At 45.4% G+C, this 26,956-nt stretch overlaps 1 protein-coding gene across 1 annotated transcript in view; it reads left to right on the forward strand.

Annotated features, from left to right (window-relative positions):
• The window catches only part of POLDIP2 (DNA polymerase delta interacting protein 2), a 200,970-nt gene that overhangs the window by 131,961 nt on the left and 42,053 nt on the right, over nucleotides 1-26,956 (forward strand). The window contains exons 7-8 of the mRNA XM_069226155.1: nucleotides 9,902-10,038; nucleotides 16,890-16,916. Coding sequence (XP_069082256.1) covers nucleotides 9,902-10,038; nucleotides 16,890-16,916 — 164 coding nt within the window. The remainder of the gene's footprint in view (nucleotides 1-9,901; nucleotides 10,039-16,889; nucleotides 16,917-26,956) is intronic.

The raw sequence follows: 26,956 nt of genomic DNA on the forward strand, positions 1-26,956 counted from the left end.
CCAAAAATGGGGAACACCACAAATAGACCTATTTGCAACAAAAGAAAACGCAAAATGCCAAAACTTCGCATCCAGATACCCACAGGATCAGTCTCAAGGCAATGCGTTATGGATGAGTTGGTCAGGGATATTTGCATACGCTTTTCCCCCTCTCCCACTCCTTCCATATCTGGTAAACAAATTGACTCAAAACAAACTCAAACTCATACTAATAGCACCAACTTGGGCAAGGCAACCTTGGTACACAACACTTTTAGACCTATCAGTAGTACCGCATGTCAAACTACCAAACAGGCCAGATCTGTTAACTCAACACAAACAACAGATCAGACACCCAAATCCAGCATCGCTGAATCTAGCAATCTGGCTCCTGAAGTCTTAGAATTCGGACATCTAGACCTCACACAAGAATGTATGGAGGTCATAAAACAGGCAAGGAAACCAACCACAAGACATTGCTATGCAAATAAGTGGAAAAGATTTGTTCATTACTGCCATGATAAACAAATACAACCCTTACAAACATCTGCTGAAGACATTGTCAGCTACCTACTGCACTTAAAAAAGTCAAAGCTAGCCTTTTCATCCATTAAAATACATCTCACCGCAATTTCAGCTTATCTGCAAATTATCCCAGTCATAAAGGCTTTTATGGAGGGTCTAAAAAGAATTATCCCACCAAGGACACCACCAGTTCCTTCGTGGAACCTTAACATTGTCTCTACACGGCTCATGGGTCCACCGTTTTAACCCATGCACTCATGTGAGATACAATACTTAACATGGAAAGTAGCATTTCTAATTGCCATCACATCTCTAAGAAGAGTAAGTGAGATACAAGCATTTACCATACAAGAACCCTTTATTCAGATACACAAGCATAAAGTAGTTTTATGAACAAATCCTAAGTTCTTACCAAAAGTCATATCACCGTTCCACTTGAATCAAACAATAGAACTACCAGTGTTCTTTCCAGAACCAGATTCTGTAGCTGAAAGAGCACTACATACATTAGACATCAAAAGAGCGCTAATGTACTACATTGACAGAACAAAACAAATTCGAAAAACAAAACAATTGTTCATTGCTTTCCAAAAACCTCATACAGGGAATCCAATATCCAAACAAGGCATTGCCAGATGAATAGTTAAATGCATTCAAACCTGTTATCTCAAAGCAAAAAGAGAACTGCCTATAACACCAAAGGCACACTCAACTAAAAAGAAAGGTGCTACCATGGCCTTTCTAGGAAACATTCCAATGACTGAAATATGTAAGGCAGCCACATGGTCTACGCCTCATACGTTTACCAAGCACTACTGCATAGATGTGTTAACAGCACAACGAGCCACAGTAGGACAAGCAGTACTACGAACTTTGTTTCAAACAACTTCAACTCCTACAGGCTAAACCACCACTTTTGGGGGGATAACTGCTTACTAGTCTATGCACAGCATGTGTATCTGCAGCTACACATGCCATCGAACGGAAAATGTCACTTACCCAGTGTACATCTGTTCGTGGCATGAGACGCTGCAGATTCACATGCGCCCACCCGCCTCCCCGGGAGCCTGTAGCCGTTTGAAGTTGATCTTGAACATTTGTAAATTTGTAAATATATCGCTTTAAACCACATTATGTACATACATATTTACTCCATTGCATGGGCACTATTACTATAATACACAACTCCTACCTCACCCTCTGCGGGGAAAACAATCTAAGATGGAGTCGACGCCCATGCGCAATGGAGCCGAAAGGGGAGGAGTCCCTCGATCTCGTGACTCAAAAAGACTTCTTCGAAGAAAAACAACTTGTAACACTCCGAGCCCAACACTAGATGGCGGGATGTGCACAGCATGTGAATCTGCAGCGTCTCATGCCACGAACAGATGTACACTGGGTAAGTGACATTTTCCATATATATATATAACAATAACTTAACTTTAAAAATTGTTCAGTGAATGGTTGGCTTTTTTGATGATATGCTGCATCCTACTGCCATGTTAAAATAATCTATTGCGCATAGGTTTTGGCCTTGCATAACAGGGGTTTAGTACAGTATAAGACCATAGCTGCTGTACATAGCTGAAGGTAGCACAGTACTAGACCTTCAGTGCCACACTGAACACAGCCTCCCGGTGCCTCATAGACACTTTGTACATCCCACAGATTGACACAGTTCAGTACCAGCCTTTTGATACGGCACTGCACACATTACACTTGTGTTTATTAGCCACCACACACAGCCTTTGACATGTCACTAAGGTCCTGGATTTTCAGTAACTGTTGTAAATGCCTGTGAACTGTGCCGACCTTTTGTTTGGTCAAACACTGCACATGGAACCAGGTGCTCATTGGCTTACTGTGCAAGGTCTTCAATCCTGCCCACAGTTCCTGGGTGCTTTTGGCCTTTGATATGCATTGCACAATGCTGATCCTTTGTTCTGGCTCTTAGCTCAACCCTGGTCCTGCCAAGTCAGCAGTGAAGGACCTTGGACACACGCATGTGGCTCTGTGTCTGATGACTTTGTGCACCAGGCCTGAGAGCGCAGGGCCAGCACCTAGAGGACACAGCATATAGTCACCCACACCCTGATGCACACAACTGAAGGTCATGTGCTACTGGGCGAATGGGAGCTAAGATGGCACAAGGCCAGAACCTGCACTTCCTCTTTGACACCTGAACAGCTGCATAGTGACTTTCGGCATGTGCATCAGACTCAAGGAAGGCTATGTGCAGAACCTTTTTGGCACCAGGCCTGTGCCGTCAAGATTGCTGTACACTGTGAGTGGTTTACAGCTGGCTTTGGTCACAGGCCCTGCACCAGGCCCATGTCTACAGTGTGTTACTGAATACAGTGTTGGATGCTGTATTCTGTATTGCTTGCATTGATGCACTCTGAATATTATTTTTTTAAATTGTATTTATCTAATAGTGACTACTAGCCGCAAAATCTTTACCTTTTAATTTAATTCTGGCAGCTTTTCGTGAGCAATACCCCTGTGCACTGGTAGGTTGCATTGATAAGCTCCGTGTGGTGGCGTCAGCGCCAGAAGTGACGTGTCTACTATATAGGCACCACCTTGTGGGCTGACTTCCATTCTTTTCTCTCATCACCAGTTAGAGCTCATATGTATTATGTGCAGGCTTTTTTGACATTATGTTGAATTCATTTTTGAGGAATTTTACTCCTAGTGGTCAGAGATATCTTTGAGGAAGACAGGATTTAAACCATGTAGCACCGGTCACAGCGGCATGTCGGTTATGGGTCCACACTTGGTGTGTCTGTGGTGTCTCGAGCGCGCCCACGACACCAAGTTGTACTCAGACTGCAGGGCCATGGCACCGAAGGCTTTGATTGAGCGATCCCTAAAGCTGCTAGTGGCCCAGCAGGCGAGCCCTCTGAGATCTCGGTCCCTGTCGAGAGGAAGGTCACAGGACCGCTCCAGGAGCCCCAAGTCCTCTTCATCCCACCCAAAGTCATCGGGGCACTCGGGAAAGAGGCCCAAGAAGCATAAGAAGTCGAAGCATGCTTCGGCTGGCGCGGCGAGAGAGCTTCGACGTTCAAGGCACAGTTCTTCTGAGCCGTTGTCAGAATCAACTTTGCGCCTCCCTGCTTTTCCAGGAGCCAGAGCAACCCCCTCTCAAGTAAAATAATTTTATGAGGCCATGCGCTGCAAATTTGAGTGGGCTGACCCCTCCGGAACGTCTGCGAGGTTGGAGGGGACCCCCATCAGGTTCCATACCGGGAGCTGCTTCGGCCTCGGCTCCGATGGGCCCTCATGGAACAGATCACAGATTGAGACCCGCACTGTATGTGCCACCGCGACCTTGCCTGACACTGGCCCCAACGTGGATGCTCCTAGCGCTGCCGGCACCAGCCCCTTTTGGCTCCCCGAATCTGACACTGAGCCGAAACAAAGTCGACCAATGCCAATTCTGGTGCCGACAGGACCCAGGTCAGCGCCTGAGCCCTATTCTGAAGAGCTAGGCCCAGGGGAAGAATGAGAGGGGTCACTGGTTCCTTTAGAATACCAGTTAGAAGGCCAGGAAAGCATGGCCTGGTGTGAGGAAATGGGTGATGCAAGCAGACTGGATACATCTCCAGATGCTGGCATGCTTTCTCCCCCTACCGCAGAAATGGAGGAGGGAGCAACGTATGCTGTGGTGGTGCAGAGGGCGACTGAGGTCCTGGACCTCGAGTTGCCCTCGGTGGCAGTCAAGACTAACATCTTGACTGAAGTGTTCCTCTTCCGAACCCCTGCTCCCTTTCTGTGAAGCACTGAAGGATATCCTACTGGGAACCAAGTCCAAACCCAGCACTGGAGCTCCTGTGAACAGGACAGTTGCCTGTCTCCGTCACCCCACACCTGGGGACCCAAACTTCTCACCCCATCCTTGCAAACTTGGTAATCCAAGCCTCTGTCTCCCATGGCACATTTCCTGCTGCATCCCCAGACAGGGAATCCAAGAGGCGGGATAGCCTCAGAAAGAACTCAACAGAATAAAGGCAACAATGACTCACTCAGATGCACATCCCTCCAAATTATTGTATCATATTGTGAACAAATAAGGTGCCCTAAACACTATAACACATCTGCTGCCAAGATGTGTAAACCGAAACCAGAAACCAGACCAGTAAGTATTATAGCAAAATAATAGTGGAGCGCACACACATAAATTTCTATGGATTCAAATATATCCTTAGTACGTATCAATCTATTTGTATATTTACACAACAGCACAAAAATAATCACCACAAGTTTTTTACAAACATTTGGCAGTAGTTCACTTTTCCTTTTACTATATCAAAATTACATTAAAAATTGATTTATATTGTCTTTAATCCTCCATATGACTACTGCTTTAAAAAACACACATTTTTGGTACTATTGATATTTTAGGTGTCGTAGCCATTGCATTTTCTTTAATCTTCTCAGCCTATTTCTTCATATACAATTTCATTCATCCAGGCCTATATTTCTATTTTCCAATTAATATAACCAGTTATTGAAGATTTCAGCCCAATTATTGAAGGTTACAGCCATTATTGAAGAGTACAGCTGACACTTGTTTCCTCCCATTACAGGACTTCTTCAGGGCTGATTAAATGTCAACATAAAATACAATATTAGAACATGCTCTTTATTCCTATTTGATTTAAAATTCATATATTAAGCCCAACCGTTAAATCCACCTGTGAAAAAATATTTTTAAAATACACATCAAAAAGCTCTATGGACCTAAAATCACCACACCAAAGTGTGTATCTAGAATCCAATGCCAAGACATATTCAATATAATCCATAATTAATAGGTGAGTAGATAGAAAAGATTCCAAGATACACCTATAAGTATCCAACTAACACATATCTACTCAATAAAAAAAAAAAAGGAAAAATGAAGGAATACAGTAAAAAAAAAACCCTGTGAGCCCAAGTGTTGCAAGTATAATGGACCATAAGTGAAAGTTCTTTTTTAATTAGACTAATTCCTCAAAAACATGTGATTATATCACTTTGTTACCTGTAAACTAGGGACCACATATGATTTAATCTATTTTCCAACTCAATATATGTCCCACAAATTGAGTATATGTAAGGATCCATGTCCATATTAATATAATTGTTGGACAATATAGTATAACTAAGTTCCATTAATATAATTTATACATTAGAACACAATTCAACCTATATATGCTGTACATCCATTTTAATTCACAAATTTTAACATTTCCATATTTATCCAGGCCATAATAGGTCACTTACAGGTCTTTAAGTTATTACACCGAAGGTGACAGACCGTTCTTGATTATCAGTACTTTTACTAACAATTAATCCTATCATCTCTCAAGATTTCTACCAGCCACAAGCGCCCACTACATATCCACATACAAGGGGAAAAAATGAATCAACTATCACCAAATATTTCCATTTAACCTATTAATTTCTCCAAAGTGTAAGGTGAAGCCTCCAAATATCCTATTACAAGATCCAAGTTATTTTTAAAACTGCACGTCAAATTCATTATGTACCAGTTTTTAATTGAAATAAACACTATTAAGTGCCTACAGATTACATGTCTAAGTTAATATCTATTTTAATGACTAGTTGCCTATAGTTATAGTGAAGGAGATGTTACATGTATATTTGCCGACCCATTAACACAGTAATATGTAAGTCTTCCTCATTTAATAATGCGAAAATGCAAACACTCTCCCCAAGTAAAACGGCACATGCACCACCATTAAACTTATGTTCCTCCTTATATTCCTCCACAATAAATGCCGACAACCCTTTTGCATCGCCAAAGAAGGCGGAAAGTATATCGTAACAACAAGCACATTGAGGTCTGTCCCGTACTTCTACACTCCATACTAAAGATCACACTATTGAAAAACATGACCATATGGCCCTTCATAGCGATAATCTTACCCGCAATTCTTCAGAAACACCAAAAAAAGAAGACATGACCCCATGACTGCATCCACTCTGTCTGCAGGCAAACACAGGACCTCCCCATCCAATACAATTTAAGGAACGGAATAGCTAATTACATCCAAGTTCTCCCAAAACGTAGAGTCATGGCGACGTAGCGACCAGACATCAGAAACGGTTGCCATGTTGTAATGGGTTTATGTACCTGTGATTCTTTCACAAATATGTACTTATTCTGAACATTCTCCAAACAATCTGAAGTGGTATAAAATTATCCACATTTAGGGAATGGAATAGCCAATTACATCCAAGTTCTCCTAAAAAGTTGAATCATAGTGACGTAGTGACCAGACATCAGAAACGGTCGCCATGTTGTAATGGGTTTATGTACCTGTGATTCTTCCACAAATATGTACTTATTCAGAACATTCCCCAAACAATCTGAAGTGGTATAAACACCACAATGGTGGCCACTTATCAAGAGCTGTTCAGTAAGCTATTTGAGTAACACAACAAGTATATCTACACATAATTTAGTACCTTCATCCATATACATGTTACCTTTGCTGTTGTCAATTAACGTTTGACTTAGCCCAACACAATGTCCATATCATTTATACACCTCTAAGCGATCATCCGTAAAGCTCACTATGAAACTAAAAACACACCCAACTGAGAACAAAGCTCTCTGGGCGGTCAAAATGGATGAGATAACATAATCATTACATTATCACAGTTACCCTCCCAAACAGCGAGTCCAGGCTATTCAGGCTACGATACTGATGTTTCAGCATCTATCCTGGATTTCAAATGACTCTGAGGATGCTGGGCTTCCTGGCCTCCTGCATTCTGCTAGTGACACATGCCAGATGGCATATGCAGGGTCTGCAGTGGGACCTTAAATTCCAGTGGGAGCAGCATAAGGGGAACCTCTCTGACATGGTCTATATCTTGGAGGGAACTGCTAGTGACCTGCAGTGGTGATTAACGAACTGACTGAGTCAGAGGAAGACCCTCTCCCTTCCTCAACCATATATCACAGTAATGACAGATGCTTCACGCCTGGGATGGGGTTGCCATCTGGGAGAGGTGGGGATTAGAGGACTCTGGTCTCCGGCAGAATCCAGACTTCGAAACAACTTGCTGGAGCTCCGGGCAATCTGAAAGCCTTTCTATCCTCCATCAAGGGAGGCCCAGTGTAGGTGTTCAGACAACAACACCGCCATGTGGTACTGCAACAAACAGGGCAGGTGGAGTCGTGGACCCTTTGTCAAGAGGCCCTGCATCTCTCGACTTGGCTGGTACAGTAGGACATACCCCTGGTGGTTCAACATCTGGCAGGTTCTCTTAACACCAAAACAGACAAACTCAGCCAAAGATGCCTAGCAGATCACTAGATGTGTCTCCATCCAGAGGTGGTGCAAGATCTCTTTCAGCAGTTAGGAGAGTCTTGGTTAGATTTGTTAGGCTCCGCAGAGAACGTGGAGTGTCAGCAGTTTTGCTTGCTGGAGTTGTCAAGGTGGCTATTGTCTTGAGTGGAGCTCAAGCCTCCTGTATGCCTTTCTGCCCATCTCCTACCCAGCATCCTCATTAAGATCGGGAACGACAGGACCCAAGCCATTCTTGTGGGCCCGGACTAGGCATGAAGAGTCTGGTATCTCGAGCTTCAGACCTTGAGTATTGATTCTTCAATAAGGCTGCCCCTTCGGGAGAATCTTCTCTCTCAGCAGCAGGGGAGGGTCCTACACCCGAACCTGTCAATTTTGTCTTCTTGCGTGGAGATCGAGCAGAGACAGTTGACAGCTTTCAGTCTTCCTCCCAAAGTCTGTATGTCATTCTGGTTCTTTGCACCAAAATCGGCTATGCATTGGCCAAGAACGAACCCCCTGAGGGCTTATGGGCTCCTTCCACCAGAGCCAAGGCTGCGACCACTGCATTAGCACGTGGAGTCCCAGACCTTGATATCAGCCAAGCAGCAACGTGGACACCCCTGCACACATTTACCAAACATTACTGCCGGGACAGTCCGGTCCGCAGGGATGGGCATTTCGCCCATTCTGTCCGGCAGGACATCCTAGTTTAACTTTGTCCTCTTTCGCACCACTGGGGATGGAATTGCTTGGGTATTTATTCAAAGGTAAGGAACCTGCAGCTTGAAAGTCTATCAGATGAACAAATTACTTACCTTTGGTAATTTCTTATCTGGTAGATGCAATATATAGCTGCAGATTCCTTACCAACCCACTCATCTTCCCCACTCTAGAGACAGATTTTTAGGGTTACGGATGATCACTTTCAGGGCCCTAGTTTGTACACACAGGTGTCAGTACACTTCATGGCTCCGTGCTTCTGGCATGAGGTGGCACCTATACAGGTGACGCAGACGTCACTTCCAGCGCAGACAATGACACTCAGAGCCGATTGACGCCACCTGCTGGCACATAGAGGTACTGCTCACGAAAAATCCTCCGGATCCAGTCTTACGCCTGGGGAAATTCAAAGGTAAGGAATCTGTGGCTAGATATTGTCTCTGCCAGATAAGGCATTACCAAAGGTAAGTAACTTCAAAGTCTCATAAAACTGTGGTTCTTCATAACTCACAACAGATCCAGGGAAAACTTTTATATTTTTTGGCAGCAATAGCTGCCTCTTTTGCAAAGGTGTATGGTACATAGTGTAGTTCTTTTAGATACCACACACCAGAAATCATGATGTCATTTAATGACAGAAAGGAAATTGATGTGAGAGACTTCAGCAGTTCTGAATAGAGAGAAAGTTCTGTGGGTCCTTCAGAAGTCGTATACAGTGCTGGATTAAACAGCATTCAACTGAAATATTTAAACTACTTACTAGGCACCAGACTGTTCAAAACCCAATGTACAGAGTTGAAAATTGCCTTAGTTGTGAAAATGAGGCCTTGACCATTCATGCACATTACATAAAGCTGTTCGGAATTGTATAGTTACCGGACATAAATAGAGTAATGAAATAGTAGTTCACTCTGGGTCCCAAACTGACTTTTTTGGGTTTATAAAGAGAGGTGGCAATCTCTGAATTCTGTGTGATCAGAATATTGGCATCATAGAATGTGTATGACCTGTGTATGCTCTTTAGCAAAAATAATATGCAGCTTCAGGGACTGTCCAGACATTTGTAAAGCATTTGGGTATGTTACATACCTTCTTCAGAAGAAAAGGCATGGAAGGAAGAGATGGTCAAGAGCAAAGAGTTGCAAACGGGACAACCCCCAGTGAATCAAAGTGCAGAAAAATGGGTGTAATCTATAAAACCTAAGTGTATGTATCTACATTACTACTCATCAACATAGGACACAATAATCATTATAATAACGGAAATTTAATGTTTTGTTCTTTAAATTGAAATCACTCGGTTGAAATTTAAATGTCCTGGCATATCTCAAGACATTGATGCTCATTGGGTGTCTCCTCCCTCTTCACAGTTCCGCCATTTGTCCCAAGGGAGACGCTGCTTGCCTGGCAGGAAAAGAATCATCCCTGGCTTGAGCTGTCTGATGTGCACCGTGAGACAACCGAGAACATCCGCATAACTGTGATTCCATTCTACATGGGCATGCGGGTGAGGGTTAAATACACTGTTGCTCCGAAGGAGATTAGTCTTGATAATAAACCATTAACAGACCAGTTAAACCAGGTTATATATAATGTCTTTCACAGCGGAGGTCGTCTGGAGCTGCATCCCAGTGCTCTGGAACTACCATTGTTCGATGGCATATGTTGCTGCAGATACACATGTTTGGCACAGTCCGCTGCCTGGTGTTGGGCTCGGAGTATTACAAGTTGTTTTTCTTCGAAGAAGTCTTTTTGGTCACGGGACCGAAGGACTCCTCCCTCCTCGGCTCCATTGCGCATGGGCGTCGACTCCATCTTAGATTGTTTTTTTCCGCTGTCGGGTTCGGACGTATTCCTTTTCGCTCCGTGTTTCGGTTCGGAAAGTTAGTCAGAATCTCGGAAGAAAGCGTCGGTATTGTTCCGTTCGGTATCGGGATAGTTAGGTACATCGACACCGATCATCGGAAGACTTTGGGGTAGTTTCGATCCCCCACCGGGGCCTGGTCGGCCCGACCGCGTGCGACATCGAAGCCGATGGAACGGACCCCGTTTCGTTTCTGCCCAAAATGTCACAGTAAGTATCCTTATACAGATCAGCACTTGGTCTGTAACTTGTGCTTGTCCCCCGAGCACAAGGAGGATACCTGTGAAGCCTGTCGAGCCTTCCGGTCCAGAAAAACACTCCGGGACCGAAGAGCCAGGCGTCAACAAATGGCGTCCACGTCGACAAAACAACGTTTCGACGAGGAAGAGGAAACATTCTCGGTTCCGGAATCAGAATCCGGAGACTCCGACGTCGAACAACAGCAACAAACTGTGAGTAAGACGTCGAAAAGTAAATCCATCGACAAACCGAAAGCCCAGGGGACGCCACTGCCAACAGGCCATGGCTCGACCCATAAAACAGGCGACCCGTCGAAGGCGCCGAAAAAGGGCACGCCCATAGCGAAGACACCCGACTCCGGTCGAGGGACCGCCATGGAGCAACCTCGGAGCCGAGAAAGCGGCTCCGAGAGACAAAAACAAGATACCGGCACCGAAAAACATCGGCACCGAGAATCCATGCCGAAAGGAACAAAAATTCTGTTGGTGCCGAAACCGAAAAAAGATTCTCTCTCGGCGCCGAAAAATACCACACCTTCATCCTACTCAGAGGAACAAGGAATAAGTGGCCAAATGCACAGATTTGGACAAGAGCTCCAAAGTGTAGAATCGGACTACACACAAAAGAGACTGTACATCCAGCACGACACAGGGAAGATATCAACCCTTCCCCCAATCATGAGGAAAAGAAGGATCGAACTTCCAAAGGATGACGCACAACCACAAGCCAAAGTGGTTAAAAAAGTCACGCCTCCGCCCTCTCCACCACAGGCATCGCCGGCACAAACACCGCCACAAATGCACTCACCAGCGCAAACTACCATAAGTCATGACGATCAGGATCAAGACGCTTGGGACCTGTATGACACCCCAGTGCCGGACAATGATCCCGAGTCATACCCCACAAAGCCGTCACCGCCAGAGGACAGTACCTCATACTCGCAACTGGTGGCTAGGGCAGCAGAATTCCACAATGTCCAACTGCATTCCGATCCTATAGAGGATGATTTTTTATTTAACACCCTCTCGGCTACACACAGCCAATATCAATGTCTCCCAATGCTACCAGGGATGTTACGGCACGCAAAACAAATTTTTGAAGAGCCCGTAAAATCAAGAGCCATCACCCCAAGGGTGGATAAGAAATACAAACCACCACCCACAGACCCAGTGTTTATTACTTCGCAGTTACCACCTGACTCCGTGGTAGTAGGGGCAGCTCGCAAGAGAGCAAATTCACATACATCTGGCGACGCCCCACCTCCGGACAAAGAAAGCCGAAAATTTGATGCGGCAGGGAAAAGAGTAGCATCACAGGCAGCCAACCAGTGGCGCATCGCAAATTCACAAGCGCTGCTGGCCAGATATGACCGAGCACACTGGGACGAGATGCAACTTCTCGTAGACCATCTTCCCCAGGAATACCAAAAAAGGGCGCAGCAAATAGTGGAAGAGGGACAAACGATCTCAAACAATCAAATCCGCTCTTCACTAGACGCAGCCGATACTGCAGCAAGAACAGTCAACACTGCTGTCACCATAAGGAGACACGCTTGGCTACGCACTTCAGGCTTCAAACCTGAAATCCAGCAGGCTGTCCTTAATATGCCCTTCAACGAGAAACAACTTTTTGGCTCTGAAGTGGATACAGCCATTGAAAAACTTAAAAAGGACACAGACACGGCCAAGGCCATGGGCGCACTCTACTCCCCGCAGAGCAGAGGCTCTTTCAGAAAAACTCCATTTAGAGGGGGGTTTCGTGGCCAACCCACAGACACCACCAGCCAACAAACAAGAACCACACCATATCAGGGTTCCTTCCAAAGGGGAGGTTTCAGGGGATATCGGGGGGGTCAATTCCCAAGGAGTAGGGGAAGATTCCAGACTCCAAAAACACCTCCACCTAAACAGTGACTTTCAAGTCACGCAACCCCTTCACTCAACACCAGTGGGGGGAAGACTAAGCCAATTCTACCAATCTTGGCAACAGATTACAACAGACAATTGGGTATTAGCAATAATCCAACATGGCTATTGCATAGAATTCCACAACTTCCCACCAAACATCCCCCCCAAAACACGCAAAATGTCACCACAACATTTAGAACTTTTAGGACTAGAAGTTCAAGCACTACTGCAAAAGGATGCAATAGAGTTAGTACCAGTACAACAAAAAAACACATGAGTTTACTCCCTGTACTTTCTAATTCCAAAAAAAGACAAAACATTAAGACCAATATTAGATCTCAGGACACTAAATACCTACATCATATCGGACCATTTTCACATGGTCACACTACAAGACATCATTCCACTGCTCAAACAGCAAGATTACATGACCACATTAGACCTAAAGGATGCGTACTTTCATATACCAATACACCCTTCTCACAGAAAGTACCTACGGTTCGTATTCAAAGGAATACATTACCAATTCAAGGTGTTGCCATTCGGAATAACAACTGCACCAAGAGTGTTCACAAAATGTCTAGCAGTAGTAGCAGCACACATCAGGAGACAACAGATACATGTGTTCCCTTACCTAGACGATTGGCTAATCAAGACCAACACAGTAAAAAAATGCGCAAACGACACCACATTTGTCATACAAACCCTTCACAAACTGGGGTTTTCCATCAACTATACAAAATCACACCTAGAACCGTGTCAAACACAACAATATCTAGGAGCAACCATCAACACATCAAAAGGAATTGCCACTCCAAGTCCACAAAGAGTGCAGGCATTCCACAAGGTAATAAGTGCTATGTTTCCAAACCAAAAGATACAAGCAAAACATGTGCTAAAACTTCTAGGCATGATGTCATCATGCATAGCCATTGTCCCAAACGCAAGACTACACATGCGACCCTTACAACAGTGTCTAGCATCACAATGGTCACAGGCACAGGGTCAACTTCAAAATCTGGTGTTGGTAGACCGCCAAACATACCTCTCGCTTCTATGGTGGAACAGCAAAAATTTAAACAAAGGGCGGACATTTCAGGACCCAGTGCCTCAATACGTTATAACAACAGATGCTTCCATGACAGGGTGGGGAGCACACCTCAATCACCACAGCATTCAAGGACAATGGGATATACACGAAACAAAATTTCATATCAATTACCTAGAACTGTTAGCAGTATTTCTAGCGTTAAAAGCCTTCCAACCCATAATAACACACAAATACATTCTTGTCAAAACAGACAACATGACAACAATGTATTATTTAAACAAACAAGGAGGAACACACTCAACACAATTGTGCCTCCTAACACAAAGAATTTGGCAGTGGGCGATTCACAACAACATTCGCCTAATAGCACAATTTATTCCAGGAATACAAAACCAACTAGCAGACAACCTTTCGCGAGACCACCAACAAGTCCACGAATGGGAAATTCACCCCCAAGTTCTGAACAAGTACTTTCAAATTTGGGGAACACCCCAGATAGATTTGTTCGCAACAAAAGAAAACTCAAAATGCCAAAACTTCGCATCCAGGTACCCACACCGCGAATCACAAGGCAATGCTCTATGGATGAGTTGGTCAGGGATATTTGCGTACGCTTTTCCCCCTCTCCCTCTCCTTCCATATCTAGTAAACAAGTTGAGTCAAAACCAACTCAAACTCATACTGATAGCACCCACATGGGCAAGACAACCTTGGTATACAACTCTACTAGACCTTTCACTAGTACCGCATGTCAAACTACCCAACAGGCCAGATCTGTTAACACAACACAAACAACAGATCAGGCATCCAAACCCAGCATCATTGAATCTGGCAATTTGGCTCCTGAAATCCTAGAATTCGGACACTTAGACCTCACACAAGAATGCATGGAGGTCATAAAACAAGCTAGAAAACCTTCCACTAGACACTATGCATCTAAGTGGAAAAGATTTGTTTACTACTGCCATGCCAATCAAATACAACCATTACATGCCTCTACTAAAGACATAGTAGGATACTTACTACATTTGCAAAAAGCAAATCTCGCTTTTTCATCTATAAAAATACACCTCGCAGCAATATCTGCTTACCTACAAACTACTCATTCATCGTCTCTATTTAGAATACCAGTTATTAAAGCATTCATGGAAGGGCTAAAAAGAATTATACCACCAAGAACACCACCAGTTCCTTCATGGAATCTTAACATCGTCGTAACAAGACTCATGGGTCCACCTTTCGAACCCATGCATTCCTGTGAAATGCAATATCTAACCTGGAAGGTCGCATTTCTCATTGCAATCACATCCCTCAGAAGAGTAAGTGAAATACAGGCATTTACCATACAAGAACCATTTATTCAAATACACAACAATAAAATAGTTCTAAGAACAAATCCAAAATTTCTGCCAAAAGTAATCTCACCATTCCATTTAAATCAAACAGTAGAATTGCCAGTGTTCTTCCCACAACCAAATTCTGTGGCTGAAAGGGCACTACATACATTAGACATCAAAAGAGCACTAATGTATTACATTGACAGAACAAAGCTAATCAGGAAAACAAAACAACTGTTCATAGCTTTTCAAAAACCACACATAGGAAATCCAATCTCTAAACAAGGCATTGCTAGATGGATAGTCAGATGCATTCAAACATGCTATCTTAAAGCCAAAAGAGAATTGCCTATTACACCAAAGGCACACTCAACCAGAAAGAAAGGTGCTACAATGGCCTTTCTAGGAAACATTCCTATGAGCGAAATATGTAAGGCTGCAACCTGGTCTACGCCTCATACGTTTACTAAACACTACTGTGTAGACGTACTAAATGCACAACAAGCTACAGTGGGCCAAGCTGTACTAAGAACATTATTCCAAACTACTTCAACTCCTACAGGCGAAACCACCGCTTTTAGGGGAGGTAACTGCTTTATAGTCTATGCCAAACATGTGTATCTGCAGCAACATATGCCATCGAACTGAAAATGTCACTTACCCAGTGTACATCTGTTCGTGGCATTAGTCGCTGCAGATTCACATGTACCCTCCCACCTCCCCGGGAAGCCTGTAGCCGTTTAGAAGTAGATCATAAATCTTAAACATCTGAACATTTGTAAATAATTATTAGAAACTCTTAACGTACATACATATTCACTCCATTGCATGGGCACTATTTATACCAAACAACTCCATCCTCACCCTCTGCGGGGAAAACAATCTAAGATGGAGTCGACGCCCATGCGCAATGGAGCCGAGGAGGGAGGAGTCCTTCGGTCCCGTGACCAAAAAGACTTCTTCGAAGAAAAACAACTTGTAATACTCCGAGCCCAACACCAGGCAGCGGACTGTGCCAAACATGTGAATCTGCAGCGACTAATGCCACGAACAGATGTACACTGGGTAAGTGACATTTTCATTACCTGCCATGCATACACAAACACATCCTTGCAGATACACCCACATTTTGCTAGATTAAGAACCATATTTGCAAACCTCCATCACCTTTTTAACATGAGCCACCCTTCATATTTAGGGCAATAGGAGGTTTTTTCATATAACATTCTTTCAGTCTTGAGGTTTGGACATGTTTTGATCTCCAGAGGAGATGGCGACCACACTGTTGTGATGAGAGGGGGCATTCCATACTGTATTCTTACTTGATTTCTCTGTCCTGAGGCCAATCTTGTTAAATATGTTTTTAAGCACTCTACTCACTGAAGAATGTGTGTGCTTTTGTTTGAAAATACCCTAATAGGGGAGGCGACTTGTGCGCTGTGCCTTTTGAGGGGACTATACATCCTATGACATGGGACCTTTCTGTGTGCCTTACATTTGTGTGCTCTTTGCCGTGATAAACCGCAAATCCTCAAGTGTTCTTACTTTCACACACTTCATTCCACTAGAGGGGAATCCAAGTCTGTCCTACCGTAGAACTCTTTGCCGCCACTATTGAGTTTTAATGGGTATCTTCTATTATCCACTGACTGATTATGGCTTCTTTCACTTTCTCCTGAGCTGCGTTTTAAACTACAGACCTGTCAGGCGTCATCCTGCCTCCTGATCCTTTGTTTCTGTGGGCCTTTCTCAACATCTTCCAGTCAGTCTACTGAGCCTTAGTTCCTACTTAGTTCTATATACCTAATTATTTCTAGATTGGTTTCCCTGGCAGGCATTCTGTCATCCCTCCTTGTAGCGGTGGCACACTGTTTATCTCCTATTGGGGAAGACTACGGATTGACTACCATTAAACAGGGATTGGCATGTCTAATTCTTTTTATTTTCCTGTCTTTGCAGGAAGCACAGAACTCCCATGTGTACTGGGTAAGTCTCACCATGTTTTTGATTACATTTTGTGAGATTCAGGTGTAAGGTGATGGCATTTTAAACCAACTGGTACCAAACAAATGAATGAGTAATGTACTTATGTGTGATACTTTGTAACAACTGTTGAGTAAGATGTAGACCAGTCCTGTCTTCTTCAGTTCATTTGAAGAGCTAATATGGAAGATCTATTTAGAGAATTCAGTAAATCCTTTCCATTGAGTTTGTCCCTACCAGTCTTTTATAAAAAAACATACCCTGTGACGTTCCTTATTGTAGGAAGCTGGCCTGGTGTGTAGTGGGTACCTAAGGTATTTACACCTTATACCAGGTCTAGGTATCCCCTATTAGTGTAGTGTAGGTAGTGTCTATAAGCCAGGCTCTCTAGAGGTAGCTGTGGATAAGCAGCCAAGACTTATTCAGGAGACATGCAAACCTCATGCAATTCCACTGTAGTCACACAGCACTTAAACACATAAAAGAAAACACTCAGGGCCTGATTACTCCCATCACAAACATGACTGATATCCTGTTCACCGTATTACAAGTTCCATAGGAAATAATGGAACTTGTAATACACAGGGGACCAAGTCCAGAAGTCACAAAAAAAGTCCAGTGGGCACAGGAGCCACTATCCACCCAGCTGTGGTTGCAGGAGTTGGTTGACAGTAGGATAAAGACGGTCGGGAATGCAGCCCTGGAGCAGGTGAAGAGTTCCTTGAGGATGCAGTCGACATCCCACACTGGATAGAAGATTAAAGTTGGTTAGTGTTGTGGAAAAGCCACCAACAAGCCTTGGCAAAGGCAGAAGTCGCGGGGAAGTAAAAGTGGTGCTGCCGGAGGCCAGCAAGGTCCAGGAGCACTCAACCTATGGGGGGAGTGCTAGGGGGACCCTCAGCAAGGCAGAGAGTCCACAGAAGAAGATGCTGCCCCCACAGAAGACCCCTGGAAAAGGAAACAGGAGTTGCAAAGGAGTCCACGCAGCAGGACTGGAGAAGGGCCCCACGCTGCAGGAGAAGCACACAGAAGGCTGTGCGTCACAGGGCGGAGTGCTAGGGGCTGGGGCTACACGGAGCCTCAAGATCCCTTGGAGGAGATACCAGCAAGCCTTGGTAGCTGCAAGAGATGCAGTTCACAGGGGTACTGTCCTGCGTGGGAAGGCAAGGGCTTACCTCTACCAAAGTTGGACAGCTGACAAAGAGGACCAAGAGGACTACTCCACACCACCACCCGTGATGCAAGATCCATGCAGCTCGGGATGATAGGAGATCCACGCAGCCAGTCGTTGTTGCAGTTGGTGCCTGCGGATGCAGCGGAGTGACTCCTTCACTCCAAAAGAGATTCCTTCTTCCTTCTCATGCAGACTGAAGGCTTGCCGCCCTCAGAGGATGCACATCCAGGGAAATGTTGCAGAAGCTGGAAGGAGCCGTGGAAAGAATGTTGCAAGAAGAGTCTTCGTCGTGGATGCAGATTGTTGGTTCCTGGAGGGTCCAATTGCGGTGCTAGTGGCTAGAATTCGAAGTAGAGGTTTCAGAGGAGTCCTGCTGGAATCTTGCAAGTTGAATCTGATGACCTACCCAAGAGAGAGAGACCCTACATAGCCCTGAAAGGTGACCACCTAGCAGGAGGGGGGGCTCTGATGTCACCTGCCTGACCTGGCCACTCAGATGCTCCCAGAGGTCCCTGCCCATCTTGGATTCAAGATGGCAGAACCCAGGGACCCTCTTGAGGAGCTTTGGGCACCGCCCCTGGGGTAGTGATGGACAGGGGAGTGGTCCCTCCCCTTTAATTGTCCATTTTCGCACCCGAGCAGGGACTGAGAGTCCCTGAACCGGTGTAGACTGGTTTATGCACAGAGGGCACCAAATGTGCCCCTCAAAGCATACCAGTGGCTTGAGGAGGCTACCCATCCCTAGACACGTAAAACACATATTTGCAAAAGGAGAGGATGTTACCCCTCTCTCCCGAAGAAAATCCTTTATTCTGTCTTCCTGGGTTTGAGCTGGTCAAGCAGCACAAGGGCAGAAAACTGTTTGAGGGGTGACAGCGGCTTGGGTTGCCCAGACAACCCCAGAAGGCTGGTAGGAGCAATGCTTGGCGTCCTCTAAGGAGCTCCCAGAGTGCACGGAATCACACTTCCAATACTGGCAACAGTATTGGGGGTATGATTCTGACATGTTTGATACCAAACTAGGCTCGGAGTTACCATTATGTACCTGGACATAGGTAGTGACCTATGTTCAGTACACGCATAAAATGGCATCCCCGCACTCACTAAATACAGGAAAATGGAACTGAAGTTCGTGGGGGCAACTCTGCTAGTGCAAGGGTGCCCTCACACACAGGTACTTGCACCCTGCCCTCTGGGCTAGGAGGGCCTACCATAGGGGTTACTTACAGTAACCTGGTGCAGTGACCTGTTTTGAAAAGGATGCATGCACCCTTCCACGCATGCTGCAATGGCAGGCCTGAAGATACACTTTGGATGGGCTCCCCTTAGGTGTTATAATACATGCTGCAGTCCATGGGGATCCCCTGGTACCCCAGTGCCCTGGGTACCAGTTACTGGGGACTCACATGGGGGCACCAGTATGCCAAATGTGGGGTGTAAGTGGTTATAGTAACCAAGTTTGAAGGGAGAGAGCATAATCACCTGGGTCCTGGTTATCAGGATCCCAGTGAACACAGTCAAACACACTGACAACAGGCAGAAAATGGGGCTAAATATGCCAAGAAAGAGGGTACTTTCCTACACTTATTGTTTCATCAAACAGCATTTTATGAACAATTGTTCCGAACATCTCTTTTCAGACACAGCATGATGAATTCAGAATATGGGATTGACATGAGCCACTTTGGATTTCTAATAGGATTTGTTTTGGTCCATTATTCTATTTCTATTTGTGCTCCATGTTAGGAAAAAATACCACTAAACATTACGTAACACACAGGTTTCCAGAAACACATAATATTGATTAACTAAATGTGCGTAGCATGTGTGCCTGCACATACACATGCTCTGCTTACTCTTGCCATCTAGTGTTGGGCTTAGACACTGCAAGTGGTTTCTGATCGAAAAAGTCTCTTAGAGCAGCAAGGCCTCCTGTGACTGCCTTAGTAGGGAATGCACTTGAGCACTGACCCTATTGTTAGATTTTTTACTGCAGAGTGGGTGAGTATAAGTATGGAGTGGTTAGTTACAGGAATGTGGTTGCCATGCAAATAGTCTATAAAAATACAGCAGATACTTGATGTGCAAACAAGACTGACTCTGGGGAGGAGGGTGGGATCATGTGCACCTACTGCTCCACAACCTACAACAGATGCCTACAGGGTAAGTAACATACTCTGTTGCCTGCAGATGCTTATGCTTTGCATAGTCCGTAAATTAGTACTTCCTGTGTGGAGATGCTTATCACCTCCCCCTGTAGGAACTGTACCACCTGGCGGTAAGCCTCAAAGGCTCACCCCCTTTGTTACAGCACCCCAGGGCATTCCAGCTAGTAGAGTTGCCCACCTCCTCCGGCCACGGCCCCACTTTTGGCAGCAAGGCCGGAGGAGATAATGAGAAAAACAAGGAGGAGTCACTGGCCAGTCAGGACAGCCCCTAAGGCAACCTGAGCTGAGGCGACTCTGACTTTTAGAAATCCTCCATCTTGCAGATGGAGGATTCCCCCAATAGGGATAGGAATGTGCCCCCCTCCCCTCAGGGAGGAGGCATAAAGAGGGTGTAGCCACCCTCAGGGCTAGTAGCCATTGGCTACTAACTCCCCAGACCTAAACACACCCCTAAATTTAGTATTTAGGGGCTCCCCAGAACCTAGGAACTCAGATTTCTGCAACCTAAGAAGAAGAGGACTGCTAAGCTGAAAAACCCTGCAGAGAAGACGGAGACACCAACTGCTTTGGCCCCAGCTCTACCGGCCTGTCTCCCCACTTCTAAAGACACTGCTCCAGCGACGCTTTCCACAGGGACCAGCGACCTCTGAATCATCAGAGGACTGCCCTGCATCTAGAAGGACCACGAACTCCTGAGGACAGCGGCTCTGTTCACCAAAGACTGCAACTTTGAAACAAAGAAGCAACTTTGCAACAACTTGCGTTTCCCGCCGGAAGAAGTGAGACTTGACACACTGCACCCGACGCCCCCGGCTCGACTTGTGGAGAACAATCACTTCAGGGAGGACTCCCCGGCGACTGCGAGACCGTGAGTAACCAGAGTTGACCCCCTGAGCCCCCACAGCGACGCCTGCAGAGGGAATCCCGAGGCTCCCCCTGACCACGACTGCCCCGGTGCCCTACAAAACCCCCTGGTCTGCCCTCCGAAGACGCGGGTACTTACCTGCTGGCAGACTGGAACCGGGCCCCTTCTCCATTGAAGCCTATGCATTTTGGGCACCACTTTGACCTCTGCACCTGACCGGCCCTGAGCTGCTGGTGTGGTAACTTTGGGGTTGCTCTGAACCCCCAACGGTGGGCTACCTTGGACCCAAACTTGAACCCTGTAGGTGGTTTACTTACCTGCAAAAACTAACAAACTCTTACTCCCCCCAGGAACTGTTGAAAATTGCACTGTCTAGTTTTAAAATAGCTATATGTCATTTGTGTGAAAACTGTATATGCTATTTTGCTAATTCAAAGTTCCTAAAGTACCTACCTACAATACCTTTCATTTGAAGTATTACATGTAAATCTTAAACCTGTGGTTCTTAAAATAAACTAAGAAAATATATGTTCGATGGCATCTGTCGCTGTAGATACACATGGTATGCATGAGCTCGCCATCTGGTGTTGGGTCGGAGTGTTACAAGTTGTTTTTCTTCGAAGAAGTGTTTTCGAGTCACGGGACCGAGTGACTCCTCCTTCTGTGCTCATTGCGCATGGGCGTCGACTCCATCTTCGATTGTTTTCTTTCCGCCATCGGGTTCGGACGTGTTCCTGTCGCTCCGAGTTTCGGAACGGAAAGATAGCTGAAAACGGAAGATTTTCGACGGTATCGTTGCGATCCGGTTAGAGATAGACACATACGACGACGCGTTGAACATCGAAGCGCTTCGGTGCCCTTCGGGGTAGATTTCGGCACCCCGTCGGGGCCTAGTCGGCCCGACCGCGTGGAGGACAACGCCGATGGAACGGACCCCGTTTCGATTCTGCCCCGAATGCCACAACAAATATCCTTATACGGACCTACACTCGGTCTGTAATCTGTGCCTGTCACCCGAGCACAGCGAAGAATCCTGTGAGGCCTGTCGGGCGTTCCGGTCCCGAAAAACTCTGCGCGACCGTCGAGCGAGAAGACTGCAGATGGCGTCCACGCCAAAAGAGCGTCGACAGTTCGAGACAGAAGAGGAACAGGAGGAATCCTTTTCCATCCAGGATTCAGACTCCGACGAGCTACACTCTACAAGAACTGTGAGTAAGACGTCGAGATCAAACCTTAAAAAAGGAAAGAAGGCCCAGGGGACGCCACTGCCAACCGGCCATGGCTCCACCCAAATTCTCGGTGACCAACAATCGGCACCGAAAAAGGCCCATTCAGTGTCGAGATCGTCCGACTCCGGTCGAGACACCGGCACGCAGCCTCCTCGAGACCGAGAGAGTGCTAAACAGAAGCATCGACACCGAGAGTTCGGTGTCGACACGGATCGACGCCGAGACAGTGGCGCCGAAGACCATAGAGGCCAAGAATTTTCGGCACAGAAAAAGAGGAAGGTTACCTCGGAGCCGAAAAAACAATCGACAGGGTTTTCGGAGCCGAAAAAAGCGACATCAGACCCTGTTTCTGGCTCCTATACTGAAGAGCATTCTATGTCTTCTCAAATGAAGAAACATAGATTTGAACAAGAACTGCAATCCACTGACGTGGATCACACGCAAAAGCGTATCTTTATTCAGCAGGGGACTGGGAAGATCAGTACCCTTCCACCTGTCAAACGAAAGAGAACGCTTCAGTTTACTCCTCAGCAACAAACAGCACAAAAGGTAACACCTCCTCCCTCGCCTCCACCTGTAACTCCGGCTTCGCCAACTTACACCCCGTCACATTCGCCAGCTCACACCGCCATGAGCCACGATGACCAAGATCAGGATGCGTGGGACTTGTACGACGCACCAGTGTCTGATAACAGCCCAGACACATACCCAACTAGGCCATCACCACCGGAAGACAGCACAGCCTACTCACAAGTGGTGGCTAGAGCAGCACTATTCCATAATGTGGAACTACACTCGGAACAAGTAGAGGATGATTTTTTATTTAACACCCTCTCTTCAACCCACAGCTCCTACCAAAGCCTGCCGATGCTCCCAGGCATGCTACGCCATGCAAAGGACATTTTCAAGGAGCCAGTTAAAAGTAGGGCAGTGACGCCTAGGGTGGACAAAAAGTATAAGGCGCCTCCTACGGACCCTGTATTCATCACCTCTCAGCTGCCACCAGATTCTGTGGTGGTAGGGGCTGCCAGAAAACGGGCAAATTCACACACTTCTGGGGATGCACCTCCCCCAGATAAAGAAAGTAGGAAGTTCGATGCAGCCGGGAAGAGGGTTGCTGTCCAAGCAGCAAACCAGTGGCGCATCGCAAATTCACAAGCGCTGCTAGCGCGATACGACAGAGCCCACTGGGATGAGATGCAGCATCTCATTGAACATCTCCCAAAAGATCTGCAAAAAAGAGCAAAACAGGTTGTTGAGGAGGGTCAAAACATTTCCAACAATCAAATACGCTCCTCCATGGATGCAGCAGACACGGCCGCAAGAACCATTAATACGTCGGTTACCATCCGTAGGCACGCATGGCTCAGAACGTCTGGATTCAAGCCAGAAATTCAGCAGGCAGTGCTTAACATGCCAGTAAACGAAAAACTTCTGTTCGGTCCGGAGGTCGACACAGCCATAGAAAAGCTCAAGAAGGACACTGACACTGCCAAGGCCATGGGCGCACTCTATTCCCCGCAGAGCAGAGGATCTTATAACACCTTCCGCAAAACACCTTTTAGAGGAGGGTTTCGGGGTCAGGCCACACAAGCTAGCACCTCACAGTCCGCACCGCCCACCTACCAGGGACAGTACAGGGGAGGTTTTCGGGGCCAGTATAGAGGGGGGCAATTCCCTAGGAATAGGGGAAGATTTCAAAGCCCCAAAACCACTACCAACAAGCAGTGACTCACATGTCACACACCCCTCCCACACAACACCAGTGGGGGGGAGGATACGTCAATATTACGAAGCATGGGACAAAATAACTACAGACACATGGGTCCTAGCAATTATCCAGCATGGTTATTGCATAGAATTCCTGCAATTCCCTCCAGACATACCACCAAAATCACAAAATTTAACCAAATACCATTCACAGCTTCTAGAGATAGAAGTTCAAGCACTACTGCAAAAAAATGCAATAGAATTAGTACCAAGCACACAAATAAACACAGGAGTTTATTCACTGTACTTCTTGATACCAAAAAAGGACGAAACACTGAGACCAATTCTAGACCTCAGAGTAGTAAACACATTCATCAAATCAGACCACTTTCACATGGTCACACTACAAGAAGTGTTACCATTGCTCAAAAAACACAACTACATGACAACCCTAGACCTCAAGGACGCATATTTCCATATACCAATACATCAATCACACAGGAAATATCTAAGGTTTGTATTCAAAGGAATACATTACCAATTCAAAGTATTGCCTTTTGGTTTAACAACCGCTCCAAGAGTATTCACAAAATGCCTAGCAGTAGTCGCTGCACACATCAGAAGGCAGCAAATACATGTGTTCCCGTATCTAGACGACTGGCTAATCAAAACCAGTTCGCTCACACAATGCTCAAACCACACAAATCAAGTCATACAAACCCTCTACAAACTAGGGTTCACCGTCAACTTTGCAAAATCAAACATTCTGCCAAGCAAAGTACAGCAATATCTAGGAGCCATAATAGACACGACAAAAGGAGTAGCAACGCCAACTCCACAAAGGATCCACAATTTCAACAGGGTCATTCAACACATGTCTCCAAACCAAACAATACAAGCAAGAACAATACTACAGCTCCTAGGCATGATGTCCTCATGCATAGCCATTGTCCCAAACGCAAGACTGCACATGAGGCCCTTACAACAGTGCCTAGCCTCACAGTGGTCTCAAGCACAGGGTCACCTTCTAGATCTGGTGTTGCTAGACCGCCAAACTTACCTCTCGCTTCTATGGTGGAACAGTATAAATTTAAACATAGGGCGGCCTTTCCAAGACCCAGTGCCAGAGTACGTAATAACAACAGATGCTTCCATGACAGGGTGGGGAGCACATCTCAATCAACACAACATAAGAGGACAATGGAACATACATCAAACAAAACTGCATATAAATCATCTAGAATTATTAGCAGTTTTTCAAGCACTAAAAGCTTTCCAACCAATCATAACCCACAAATACATCCTTGTCAAAACAGACAACATGACAACGATGTATTATCTAAACAAACAAGGAGGAACACATTCAACGCAGTTAAGCTTGTTAGCTCAAAAAATATGGAAGTGGGCAATCCACCATCAGATTGGTCTAATAGCACAGTTTATTCCGGGGATCCAGAATCAGCTGGCAGACAATCTCTCTCGAGATCACCAGCAAGTCCACGAATGGGAAATCCACCCACAGATTCTGTACACCTACTTCACACTCTGGGGAACACCACAAATAGACTTATTTGCAACAAAAGAGAACGCAAAATGCCAAAACTTCGCGTCCAGATACCCACACAAGCAATCCCAAGGCAATGCCCTATGGATGAACTGGTCAGGAATATTTGCTTACGCTTTTCCTCCTCTCCCTCTCCTTCCTTACCTAGTAAACAAATTGAGTCAAAACAAACTCAAACTCATTTTAATAGCACCAACTTGGGCAAGACAACCCTGGTACACAACACTGCTAGATCTGTCTGTAGTACCACACATCAAACTGCCCAACAAACCAGATCTGTTAACGCAACACAACCAACAGATCAGACACCCGGACCCAGCATCGCTGAATCTAGCAATCTGGCTCCTGAAATCCTAGAATTCGGACACTTACAACTTAGCCAAGAGTGTATGGAAGTCATAAAGCAGGCCAGAAGGCCATCCACTAGACACTGCTACGCAAGTAAGTGGAAAAGATTTGTTTGGTACTGCCATCATAATCAGATACAACCGCTAGATGCAACTCCAAAACATATAGTAGATTACTTGCTCCATTTACAAAAAGCAAAGCTAGCCTTCTCTTCTATTAAAATACACCTTGCAGCAATATCTGCATACCTGCAAACTACCTATTCAACTTCCTTGTATAGGATACCAGTTATCAAAGCATTTATAGAAGGGCTTAAAAGAATTATACCACCAAGAACACCACCTGTTCCTTCATGGAACCTAAACGTGGTTCTAACAAGACTCATGGGCCCACCTTTCGAACCCATGCACTCTTGCGGAATACAATTCCTAACCTGGAAAGTTGCCTTTCTCATCGCCATTACATCTCTAAGAAGAGTAAGTGAAATTCAAGCGTTCACAACACAAGAGCCTTTTATACAAATACATAAAAATAAGGTCGTCCTACGACCTAATCCAAAATTTTTACCAAAAGTTATTTCACCATTCCATCTAAATCAAACGGTAGAACTACCAGTATTTTTCCCACAGCCAGATTCTGTGGCTGAAAGAGCACTACATACATTAGATGTCAAAAGAGCATTAATGTACTACATTGACAGAACAAAAAACATCAGAAAAACTAAACAGCTATTTATTGCATTCCAAAAACCTCATGCAGGTAACCCAATATCAAAACAAGGTATAGCCAGATGGATAGTTAAATGCATCCAAATCTGCTACCTTAAAGCAAAAAGACAACTGCCCATTACTCCCAGGGCACATTCAACAAGGAAAAAAGGTGCTTCAATGGCCTTTTTAGGAAACATCCCAATGCAGGAAATATGTAAGGCAGCCACTTGGTCTACGCCTCACACATTCACCAAACACTACTGTATAGATGTGCT

Source organism: Pleurodeles waltl, chromosome 3_1 (assembly GCF_031143425.1).
Source record: "Pleurodeles waltl isolate 20211129_DDA chromosome 3_1, aPleWal1.hap1.20221129, whole genome shotgun sequence".
Taxonomy (NCBI): Eukaryota; Metazoa; Chordata; class Amphibia; order Caudata; family Salamandridae; genus Pleurodeles; species Pleurodeles waltl.